The sequence below is a fragment of the Sapajus apella genome, unplaced genomic scaffold, assembly GCF_009761245.1.
Source record: "Sapajus apella isolate SASKATOON/1434 unplaced genomic scaffold, GSC_monkey_1.0 scaffold175, whole genome shotgun sequence".
Classification (NCBI taxonomy): Eukaryota; Metazoa; Chordata; class Mammalia; order Primates; family Cebidae; genus Sapajus; species Sapajus apella.
Genome location: NW_022437115.1, coordinates 263,211 through 275,215, shown reverse-complemented (window position 1 = coordinate 275,215; position 12,005 = coordinate 263,211). Strand labels below are relative to the sequence as shown.

General features: G+C 56.3%; 1 protein-coding gene across 2 annotated transcripts in view; it reads left to right on the top strand.

Moving 5' to 3' along the window:
• IFT140 (intraflagellar transport 140) overlaps window positions 1-12,005 on the top strand; it is a 101,019-nt gene that overhangs the window by 81,271 nt on the left and 7,743 nt on the right. For both annotated transcript variants that reach the window (XM_032268059.1, XM_032268060.1), the window contains exons 19-29: window positions 2,181-2,358; window positions 2,816-3,006; window positions 3,553-3,648; window positions 3,963-4,095; window positions 4,197-4,340; window positions 4,923-5,048; window positions 5,162-5,344; window positions 8,037-8,243; window positions 8,496-8,708; window positions 8,792-8,958; window positions 10,408-10,549. In XM_032268059.1, coding sequence (XP_032123950.1) covers window positions 2,181-2,358; window positions 2,816-3,006; window positions 3,553-3,648; window positions 3,963-4,095; window positions 4,197-4,340; window positions 4,923-5,048; window positions 5,162-5,344; window positions 8,037-8,243; window positions 8,496-8,708; window positions 8,792-8,958; window positions 10,408-10,549 — 1,780 coding nt within the window. The remainder of the gene's footprint in view (window positions 1-2,180; window positions 2,359-2,815; window positions 3,007-3,552; window positions 3,649-3,962; window positions 4,096-4,196; window positions 4,341-4,922; window positions 5,049-5,161; window positions 5,345-8,036; window positions 8,244-8,495; window positions 8,709-8,791; window positions 8,959-10,407; window positions 10,550-12,005) is intronic.

Genomic DNA, 12,005 nt, shown 5'->3' with positions numbered 1-12,005 from the left:
GGGAGCCCCTGCAGTGCTGCTGCCTGCCATTCCAGCATGGCGGTGGGGGGTGGGCATGGATGGCAGAGGAGAGAGATGCAGGAAGTGACCAGTGCATCCTCTGCAAGTCCCTGTGTGGTGACCACGCTGAGCTGTGGCTTGGAATAGGGTCTTTGTCTGAGGCCCTGAGCCCGCATCAGGGCTGAAGCCACAGGCCAGGCTGGCCCCAAGGGCCCTTGAGGAGGGGTCTCTCTGGATGGCCTTGGACACATACCTCCCGCCCAGTCCCACCAGGTGGCCTGGCTGTGAGTGCCACCCCCACACTCGGACACATGGTTCTCATGCAGCGCCATGTCCCATGGTGGCTGTCAGCAGCCTCGGCCTCCCCCAGAGCCAACACAAACCAAAGCCTCAGTCATTTCTGGTCCACACGGAGACTAGCGGCCTGCGTGGATCAGCACCAGCGAGGGAGGAATGCAGGAAACCCCACACAGAGGCAGGGTGGGGTGCGGTGGCTCACGCCTGTCATCCTAGCCTGGTGGGAAGCCAAGGCAGGGGGATCACTTGAGCTTAGAAGTTCAAGACCAACCTGGGCAACATGGCAAAACCCCATTTCTACAAAAAAATAGCCAGGGGTGGTAGTGCACACCTGTGGTCCTAGCTGGCTGGGTCCCAGCTAGGAGGCTGAGGTGGGAGGATTGCTTGAGCCCAGTAGGTCGAGGCTGGAGTGAGCTGTGATTGTGCTACTGTACTCCAGCCTGGGCAACAGAGGGAGACCCTGTCTTAACACAAAAAACAAAGAGGCAGGGTGACTTCCACCATCCCTGCACCTGTGCCCTGACACAGCTGCCCATTCAGCACTCTGTTCCTTCACACACACAAAACTCACCGCCTGAGAGTGGGACACAGGACTGGGGCAAAAGATGCTGGCCCCCATGTCCCATTGGTCAGCCCATTTGCAGGCCTCCCACTGGGGCCCTCCGCTCGGCAGGCCTCCAGTGCTCTGCAGAACCCTGCATGGGCTGGGTCAAGCTCTCCTGGGGAGATAGCCCTGGCTCCATGTTCCTCGGCTGACTCAGAGTCTGGACCCTGTACCCCACCCCCCCGAGGTTTCCCCCGGTGGCTGCCAGGCTGTCAAGTGACGGTCCCCGCTGTGCAGGGCTGGTTTACCAGAGGCCCTGCAGTCCCAGGCTCAGGTGAGAGCAGGAGGCTCCGTTTCAGAGCAGATCCTGTGGGTGCAAGCAATACGGGAAGCCTGCATTTCCTGAGCAGACAGCCGCTTAGAGCTGGGGAAAAGGAGGAGGAGCTTGGTGACCTGCATAAGAGATCCTTCTGTCTCTCTTTTTTTTTGAGACGGAGTTTCGCTCTGTCTCCAGGCTAGAGTGCAGTAGTGCAATCTCAGGTTACTGCAACCTCCACCTTCTGGGTTCAAGCAATTCTCCTGCCTCAGCCTCCTGAGTAGAGATACAGGAATGTACCATCATGCCCAGTTAATTTTTGTTTTGGTTTGGTTTGGTTTGTTTTTTTTTTTTTTTTTTTTTTTTTTTGAGACAGAGTCTCGCTGTGTCGCCAGGTGTCAGGCTGGAGTGCAGTGGCGCAATATCGGCTCACTGCAACCTCTGCCTCCCAGGTTCAAGCAATTCCCCTGCCTCAGCCTTCCAAGTAGCTGGGACTCCAGGCGTGCACCACCACGCCCAGCTAATTTTTGTATTTTTTAGTAGAGACGGGGTTTCACCAATGGGCTCGATCTCTTGACCTTGTGATCCACCCGCCTCGGCCTCCCAGAGTGCTGAGATTATAGGCATGAGCCACCACACCTGGCCAATTTTTGTATTTTTAATAGAGACAGGGTTTCACCATGTTGGCCAGGCTGGTGTCAATCTCTTGACCTCGTGATCCACCTGCCTCAACCTCCCAAAGTGCTGAGATTACAGGCGTAAGCCACTGCACCCGGCCCTTTCTGTCTTTTAATGGGACCCAGCCCCTGCCTCTTGGGTTTGAGGAGGCCGTGGGACTTGTGACAGGTACCTCTCTGGATGGCCTGTAGTCTTGCCCACGGACAGAGCTGATGGGTGAAGACCCCTCCTCATGCCCCTTTGGCAACCATGCCTGATGATCACTTGCCTCAGGAGAAGGGGCCATAGGGCCAGGGGGGCCCTGATGTGCTGGGTGGGAGCCTCACATACTCCGTCTGCCTACAGCGAGGCCGTCTGGGAGAACATGGCGCGCATGTGCGTGAAGACTCAGCGGCTGGACGTGGCCAAGGTGTGCCTGGGGAACATGGGCCACGCCCGTGGGGCCAGAGCGCTGCGCGAGGCGGAGCAGGAGCCGGAGCTGGAGGCCCGCGTGGCCATGCTGGCCACACAGCTAGGCATGCTGGTAAGAGAGCACGCGCCATGGGGTGGGAGGGAAGGCACCACACCTCCCACAGCCATAGTCCCCCAGGGAAGGAGGGGGCACATCCACTGGCTTGAGCCTGCAGTGACGAGGGCAGAGCCGAGAGGCATGGCCCGGGAGAGCTGGGCAGACTGCAGCAGTAGAGGCAAGGTGGCTGCTGGCTCTCCAGGGTGTGTGCCAGGCAGGCGTGCAGGCCTGGAGCAGAACACCCAAGAGGCCCCCGGATCAGGAGGTACTTCTCAGGGTGGCTGTGGGAAGTGGGTGGTGCATCTCACACTGCAGCTGTGAGTGTGGTGTTCACTGTGCCCGAAGCAGCCCCATGCGTCAGTGTGCTTGGCAGCGTGGGAGGGCGCAGTGACTGGTGGCCTGGCGTGGAACCATGTTTCTGAAGGGTGGGTGTGCAGAGGCTGCACGACTCCCACCCATCCTCATTCCCCAGGAGGATGCTGAGCAGCTGTATAGGAAGTGCCAGCGCTATGACCTCCTGAACAAGTTCTACCAGGCCTCGGGCCAGTGGCAGAAAGCCCTTGAGGTAGCCGAGCGCCACGACCGCGTGCACCTGCGCCAAACCTGCCACCGCTACGCCAGGCACCTGGAGGCCAGCGCCAACTGCAGCCAGGCCCTCAGCTAGTAAGTGCAGCCCTTGGCCCCCCCACCCTCACTGGACAGCTCTGACTCCTGAGGCCTCTCTGTGCCGTCGTGAGGTGGCCAGGGAGGTTCTCTGAGGAGGGGTGTGTCTCAGGGCGTTGGCAGCCTTCTCAGCAGGAAGCTGCTGGGGCCTCGGAGATGTGGAGTTGCCCCATCCATCCTGGGCCACCCGGGTTTTGAGGCAGAGAGAAAAACATCTGTCCCGTTGCTGGTGTTGGTTGCCGAGCACAGATGGGCTTGGTGTCTCCTGAGGACAGACAAACACCATGTCCCCCTCTCCAGAGGAGGAGCTGCTCGTAGACCTGTTCCCGGGGTTTGGATGGGTAACCCACCTCCCAGCCCCCACAGTGCAGGGAGCCCCCACTGCCTTCCGGCCGTGCATGCTCAGTCCCTGCAGAGCTGCAGGCTCAGATCCCACACCCCGAGGGCCACCGCTCTGATGCGTTTCGCCGACGCTGCCTCTCAGCCCATCTGCTTCCCATGGGGCTGAGACGGGAGGGAATGAGGACCTCCTGTCTCCTCTCACAGCTACGAGAAGTCGGACACGCACCGCTTCGAGGTGCCCAGGATGCTGTCGGAGGACCTGCCGTCCCTGGAGCTCTACGTGAATAAGATGAAGGATAAGTGAGTGTCCCTGCCCAGGCTGGCAGGACTGCACTCTATCTTGGAGGTTTGTTGGGGGGTGGCCACAGCTTGCTCAAGTGCCCCCTCCCCAGGCTTCCTGCATGCGGGGGCAGCATCCCCCGGCCCCTCAGAGCTATGACAGGCCCTGAGCCAGACCCTCCGTTTGGACAGAGCCCAGGGGCTTCACCCTTGGCCCAGCCTGTTTGCAGGTCAGCTGACATGCACTCTGAGGGTGTCTCAGGGTGGGAGTGGGGGCCGTTCCAGGTTGGGGCAGGGCTCAGATGGAGAACCCACGGCCTTGGGGCTGCCCGCAGGACCCTGTGGCGGTGGTGGGCACAGTACCTGGAGAGCCAGGGTGAGATGGACACTGCGCTGCACTACTACCAGCTGGCCCAGGACCACTTCTCCCTGGTCCGCATCCACTGCTTCCAGGGCAGCGTCCAGAAGGTGAGGGCCTGCAGGGAGCCGGCCGGCCAGACACTCACGAGGCGGACAGGAAGTAGACACATGGCCACCGTGTCTTGTCTTTGGTTTCTTTGTCTTTCTAGGCTGCGCAGATAGCCAACGAGACGGGAAACCTGGCGGCCTCCTACCACCTCGCCCGCCAGTACGAGAGCCAGGAGGAGGTGGGGCAGGCGGTACACTTCTACACCCAGGCACAGGCCTTCAAGAACGCCATTCGCCTGTGCAAGGTACCACCGGGCAAGGGTGGGGAGCCAGCGCGTCCCGAGGTTCAGGTGGAAAAGTGGGGAGAGAGGATCGTGTCAGGGACATGCTGTCTGTCCTCGCTCCTCACCCTGCCGGCCTCGCTCATCCACCCCGCTGCCCACCTCCATCTCACACTGTTTGCAAAGCGCTGCATTATCTCCAGATGTTTCCCGGGCTCCAGGGCTCCTGAGCAGCGGGTGAGGCTGCTTTACCGCCTATGGCCTTGCAAACAGCAGACTCTCAAGGTAGTCAAGCGCCACGGGCCCTCCTAGAAAGCTGCTGGGCATTCTGCACCCGTACACGTGTCCCAACCCAGGCTCTCACTCCCAGAAACATCTTCTGTGTCAGGTGTTTCTTGCAGTGCTCTGTAAAATAGAACACAAAGCATCAGAAAATCCTTGTAGACAGACCCAGTAAGTCATCAGCTCCTTAAACCCATGACCGCAGAGATTGCTGAGCAGCATACCCAAGTGAAGGGTTGGTTCATACCCGGCCACGTTCCGGAGTCTCAGCGGGCCTGGGGAAGCTGGTGGGAGCTGCTTCCAGGCCCTGCCTCCCTCCTGTAGGAGAACGGCCTGGACGACCAGCTCATGAACTTGGCCCTGCTCAGCTCCCCGGAGGACATGATCGAGGTGGCTCGATACTATGAGAAGGCTGCGCAGATGGACAGGGCAGTCATGCTGTACCACAAGGTGAGGGCCTGCCACCAGTGGGGACCTCAGGGAGGGCAGCAGGCCAGGGCACCCTTGCCCTTGGGCCCCCAGGGCTTGAGCAGCTGCTCAGAGCCCATCACATCCATCCTCAGGCTGGCCACTTCTCCAAGGCCTTGGAGCTGGCCTTTGCCACTCAGCAGTTTGTGGCCCTGCAGCTCATAGCAGAGGACCTGGATGAGACGTCAGACCCTGCACTTCTGGCCCGCTGCTCTGACTTCTTCATTGAGCACAGTCAGTACGAGAGGGCGGTGGAGCTGCTGTTGGCTGCCAGGAAGGTACAGGGCTGGTGGGGCCTGGGCTCGGCTCCATGCAGGCACCACAGCTCAGGGGCCCCTGTCGCCAGAGGCCGTGGGAATGGCTGCTCACCTGGTTATGCATTCTCGAGGAAGGCTGTAGTGGGTGCCTCCTGCCCTGGAGTTCACGTACGGCACACCTAGGACTTCCGTGAGTGTAGACTCGCCATCCTTCAGGCCGGCCTCAGATCACACGCAGGGAGTTGCACTCACCTGTGTGGGGGAGCAAAAGTACACAACACGAAATTTACCATTTTAGCTTTTTGTTGTTATTGTTGAGACGAGGTCTCACTGTCGCGCAGGCTGGAGTGTGGTGGTGCTGTCTTGGCTTACTGCTGCCTCGGCCTCATGACTCTCCTGCCTCCTGAGTAGCTGGGAATACAGGCATGTGCCACCACCCCCAGCTAATTAGAAAACATTTTTTAGTAGAGACAGGGTCTTACTATGTTGGCCAGGCTGGTCTTGACCTCCTGGGCTCAAGCAATCCTCCTGCCTCAGCCTCCCAAAGCACTGAGACTATGGACGTGAGCCCTGTGGTTGGCTGTGAGCCGTTTCCTCTCAAAAGGAAATATGGTTGGTAGAAATACAGATCAAGGGCGGGCGCGGTGGCTCACACCTGTAATCCCAGCACTCTGGGAGGCCGAGGCAGGTGGATCACCTGAGGTCAGGAGCTCCAKACCAGCCTGGCCAACATGGAGAAACCCCATCTCTACTAAAAAATACAGAAATTAGGGCGGGCGCGGTGGCTCACACCTGTAATCCCAGCACTCTGGGAGGCCAAGGCAGGTGGATCACCTGAGGTCAGGAGCTCAAGACCAGCCTGGCCAACATAGTGAAACCCCATCTCTACTAAAAATACAGAAATTAGGGCCGGGCGTGGTGGCTCACACCTGTAATCCCAGCACTCTGGGAGGCCAAGGCAGGTGGATCACCTGAGGTCAGGAACTCCAGACCAGCCTGGCCAACATGGAGAAACCCCATCTCTACTAAAAAATACAGAAATTAGGGCCGGGCATGTTGGCTCACGCCTGTAATCCCAGCACTTTTGGAGCCTAAGGCAGGTGGATCACCTGAGGTCAGGAGTTTGAGACCAGCCTGACCAACATGGAGAAACCCCGACTCTACTAAAGAAATAATAATAATAATAATACAGAGCACAATTCATGGAGATGCCATTTTACTGGGCTAGCAGGGTGAAAAGGTGAGAAAACCCACTGGATGGTCATGGGAAGCAGATCCTGTGGAACACAGCAGGCAGTACCTATCCCCAGCCAAAGGTATGTCTCCCTTGTCCCAGCTACCCCTTCCCTTAAGAGTTAACAGACACATGCACGCACTCATTAGTGTCGTGTGCACAGGGTGTGCTCCGCACGGGGCTTACGGCAGTAAGGGCACCAGCCTGTCACCCGGATGGTTGATCCTCAGGGATTCCTCAGCACCGTGGACACCTGCATAGCAGAGAGCCTGTTGGCAGCTCCCAGCGTACTGAAATGGAAACACCTCCAAGGCAGAATTCTTTTTCTCCTGAGATACACTCTTTTTGCTTCTTTTTTTAGGGGGAGGAGGAGGGGATGGAGTTTCACTCTTGTTGCCCGGGCTGGAGTATAATGGTGCGATCTCGGCTCCCTGTAACCTCCACCTCCCGGGTTCAAGCGATGCTCCTGCCTCAGCCTCTTGAGTAGCTGGGATTACAGGCACGTACTACCATGTCCAGTTAATTTTATATTTTTAGTAGACATGGGATTTCTCCATGTTGGTCAGGCTGGTCTTGAACTCCTTACCTCAGGTGATCCACCCGCCTCAGCCTTCCAAAGTGCTGGGATTACAGGTGTGAGCCACCGTGCCAGGCCATATTCTTTTTCTGAATATAAATGTGTTATTACTTCATGTATATTTGTGAACTATTACTTTTTTTTGTTGTGGAGATAGGGTCTCACTATCTTGCCCAGGCTGGTCTCAAACTCCTGGGCCAAAGTGACCCTCTTGCTTTGGCTTCCCAAAGTGCTGAGATGACGGGCGTGAGCCACTGTGCCTGGCCTAAAACATATTCTCAAATGAAGAATATCAAATTTTTCTTAAAATGTTAGGAAAATCAGGCCAGGCGCAGTGGCTCGTGCCTGTGATCCCAGCACTTTGGAAGCTCAAGACAGGCGTATTGCTTAATCCCGGGAGTTTAAGACCAGCCTGGGCAACATGGCAAAATCCTGTCCGTCTCTACTGAAAATACAAAAACTGAGGCAGGAAGATCACCTGACCCTGGGAAGGTGGAGGCTACAGTGAGCCATGATTGTACCACTGCATTCCAACCTGGGTGACAGAGAGAGACCCTGTCTCAAAAAAAAAAAAAAAAATCTTTAATTTAAAAAATTGAGAATTATACAAGAAAATTATCAGTTCCTTTTCTCCCAAATGTAATAATCTTTTGAGCATATTATCACTCGTGACTATTGTTTCTGCCTTTCCATTCTGGAATGTTGACAGAGTGAGAAAAGTCATGTGAATGCCTGTAGGTCGGGGGGGTGAGACATCTTTGTCCCCTGCACACCCACCCCAGCCAAACAGAGGCCGCTGCTCACCCCAGGGGCCTGGTTTCCTCTCAAGCGGTGGCAGATGAGGGGCATGCTTCGGTTCCCGGCCCCCTTGGCAGCCCCGTCCCATCTCTGCACCTTTATAGTATCACAAAGCCCTGCAGCTGTGCCTGGAGCAGAACATGACTATCACCGAGGAGATGGCCGAGAAGATGACGGTGTCTAAGGACTCCACGGACCTGCCTGAGGAGTCTCGGCGGGAGCTGCTGGAGCAGATAGCAAACTGCTGCATGCGCCAGGGCAGCTACCACCTGGCCACCAAGAAGTACACGCAGGCTGGGAACAAGCTGAAGGTGAGCGCCGGCCCCAGCCCGCCGTGGCTGCTTCGCAGGCATTTAGGCTGCAGGCCCCCTGCACGCCTCTCCATTTGCCTTCCCGATTACCCTGAGCCAGGGCTGAGCCTTTCTGGCCAGGAGGAGCATGACCACGAAGATCTCTCTCTCCGGGAAGCCCTGAGCCACTCTTCTGGGAGAGCTCCTACTCTGGGTCCCTGTGCTTGTCCTGGCCCAGCCCCTGCTTGCCTGAGCCCGCCTGCCTCTGCCTAGGCCATGAGAGCACTGCTCAAGTCTGGAGACACAGAGAAAATCACGTTCTTTGCGAGCGTGTCCAGGCAGAAGGAAATCTACATCATGGCTGCCAACTACCTGCAGTCCCTGGACTGGCGCAAGGAGCCGGAGATCATGAAGAATATCATCAGCTTCTACACCAAGGGGCGGGCTCTGGACCTCCTGGCCGGCTTTTACGATGCTTGTGCCCAGGTGTGCACCCTCCCTGGGATTCCAGCGGGGTCCCCAGGAGGGCGGTGGAGCCCTGCGGGTCTTGACGGGTCTCATCCGCACAGGTGGAGATTGATGAATACCAGAACTACGACAAAGCCCATGGGGCGCTGACCGAGGCTTACAAGTGCCTGTCCAAGGCCAAGACCAAGAGCCCCCTGGACCAGGAGACCAGGCTGGCGCAGCTGCAGAGCAGGATGGCACTGGTGAAGAGGTTCATCCAGGCCCGCAGGTGCGCCCTCAGGGCCAACAGGGCCGGGCCGGGGCAGATGTGACAACAGGGCGAGGGTGAGGGCTGAGCACGAGAAACCGCAGCCAGCAAAGGGGCTGGACGGCAGACGGGAGCTCACTCGGGACAGTGCTGCTGCTGAACGCACGTGCGAGCTCCTCACGGAGCGCCCTCAGAGCCCCGCACAGCCTCGGGAAGGCTGTGACCCTGAGAGGGCAACCTGGTGGGGGTGGGAGTGGGAGGAGGAGGCAGATCTGCAGCAGGAGAGGGTTTGTCTCAGGAGCTGTGGACCCATTCGGGGTGTGCAGGGGCTTGGCAGGGGAGTCCTGAGGGCCGCACTGTGACCTGGGATGGTGGGGACCATGGTGAGCAGTGGACTTGTACCTCTCCGTAGGATAGCTGCCACCAGCTCCAAGCTGGCGGAAAGGAGACCCGGGCAGCCGTTGTCTCAGTTTTTAGGAGAGGCCAAGATTCTATGTTTGTTTGAATACCTCCCAGTCTTTATGTATTGGCAGATAATTGAGCTTTTCAAAGAGCTGCTGTGTGGGCAACATGGTGAGCATTCACCTGTGGGCTTCAGGGCCCAGCTTCTGTCTCAGCCAGCAAGGGCGTTTCTCTTATCCGAGAACCTTTTCCAAAAGAAGAGTTCCAGAAGTACTTTGAACGATGTCCAAAGCAGCGCCCCTTGGAAGGGCACAGTCCACTTACACGTGGCAATTCTGGGGTATCAGCATGTGCTGAGCTTGGGCCCCAGGAGGCAGGAGCAGGGAAGAATGGGCAGCGGCTGGTCGTCAGGGATAGCACAGGATATGGGTGGAGGGGAGAGGACGTGTGAGGGCCAGGGGTGAGAGGGCAGGCCAGGCACATGTCTGGAACAGCTGAGTCAGGGGTGGCAGGATGGGCCCTGGACCCTCCAGACCTGCGAGCCTGAGCTCCACACGGCTCCAGTCGCCTGTCCTGGACCTCGCTGCGTTCTAACAGCTCACCCTGCTGGGGCTGCCCCAGCTCACAGGCCACACCCTGCTCTGCCACAGACCCTCACTCCAAGTCACACACGTGGCCTGTGCAAGGGCCAGCCTCTCTGCTTAGAAGGTTCTTCCCAGCGGCCTCGGGCAAGGGGTGCTGTGTGCCTCCACACACCCTGTCCACATGCCCCACGTCCCCACTGGGTCACACTTAGCCCAGATGTTTCTAGCCCCCTCCAGACTGTTCTGTGGAGCAGGAACTACAAGTCTTTGGTCTTCATGTCCAAGCATAGGACCCAGCATAAAAGTGATCAGTAAGAGTCTGTTAAATGGATGAGTTAATTTATGAATGAACAAATTAAGGAATTAATGAATTAATTAACTTCATAGAAAGTTTCCTCCTGCCATTCCAGAGAGCTCCTCTGACCTCTAAGAGCAGTAGGTGTTCAGGGCTTCAGGGCTCAGGCCTCATCTCTGCTCTTGGCAGGACATACACGGAGGACCCCAAGGAGTCCATCAAGCAGTGCGAGCTGCTCCTAGAGGAGCCAGACCTGGACAGCACCGTTCGCACTGGGGACGTCTACGGCTTCCTGGTGGAGCACCATGTGCGGACGGAGGAGTACCAGACGGTGAGCCCTGGGCGCTGCTCACCTGCGGCACCCCGCTACGCGAGGCTTCTGAAGTGAATGTTGACCAGGTCAAATTGGGGCTGTGCGGGGTGGCCCACTCCTGTCATCCCAGCACTTTGGGAGGCTGAGGCAGGAGAATGACTTGAGCCCAGGAGTTCAAGACCAGCCTGGGCAACCCAGAGATGGTGAAACCCCGTCTCTACAAAAAATTAAAACATTAGCCAGGAATGGTGTCACACACCTGGGGTCCCAGCTGCTCGGGAGGCTGAGGTGGGAGGATCACTCGAGCCTGGGGGATTGAGGCTGCAGTGAGATGTCATGGCACCACTGTACTCCAGCCTGGGTGACAGAGTGAGACCCTGTCTCAAAAAAAAGAAAACAATTTTGTCAGTAGCAAAAATTAAGTCTCATGGTGTTACTGGCTCTTACTAACAGTGTCACGTGGAAGTGACAGACTGGCTCTGAGGAAATCTCTGCCATGTCCCCAGGTCTGAATAACCACAGTTTCTTTTTCAGGCATTTTTACAAAACAGAAAATAGTGTTCCATTTGTTAGTAGCTTTTTTATTATTTTTTTAATTTTAGAGACAGCATATACTTTAAAGCGACTAGCTAATAACATATTTAGCTACAGTGTTTTAGCATTTTTCCACATCTTCACCAACATTTTATCTTTTTGATTTTAGCCGTCCTAGAGGGTGAGTGGTAGTCTCTCTCTGTGCTTTACATTTTCTTGATGACTAGTGGTGAGGCGCACCTCACCTTCTCATGTGCTGATTATGCATTTACACATCTTCTGTGACGGGTTCAAATCTTTTCTCATCATTTTATTGGGTTTTCTTATATTGTTTTCTTTATATATTCTAGATACATTTTCTTGATCAGGTATGATTTACAAATATAATCTCCCAGTTCATGAATAAGTGCCCTTTTTTTTTTTTTGACTCAGAGTCTTGCTCTGTTGCCCAGGCTGGAGTGCAGTGGCGACATCTCAGCTCACTGCAACCTCCACCTCCCAGGTTCAAGTGATTCTCCTGCCTCAGCTTCCCAAATAGCTGGTATTACATGCACGTGCCACTGTGCCTGGCTAAGTTTTGTATTTTTAGTGGATACAGGGTTTCACCGTGTTGGCCAGGCTGGTTTTGAACTCCCAACCTCAAGTGATCCACCCGCCTCGGCCTCCCACAGTGCTGGGATTACAGGCGTGAGCCACCGCACCCAGCAGAAGTTCCCTTCTATCCTTGTCTTTTTCCTCTGTTGCTGGAATTCCAGTGACTTGTGTATACAGTACCGTCCCTCGCTCAACTAATGCTCTTCTCTCCTCCAGGGTATCTTCTGCTTTTCATTTTTTTAGGGATTTGCCATTCCTATCGTCTCAAGTTTCCCCACTTTCCTTCTGCAGTCTCTCACTCATACGTTAAGCCCATTCATCTTTCTTATGTTAGGTAGTCTGATTT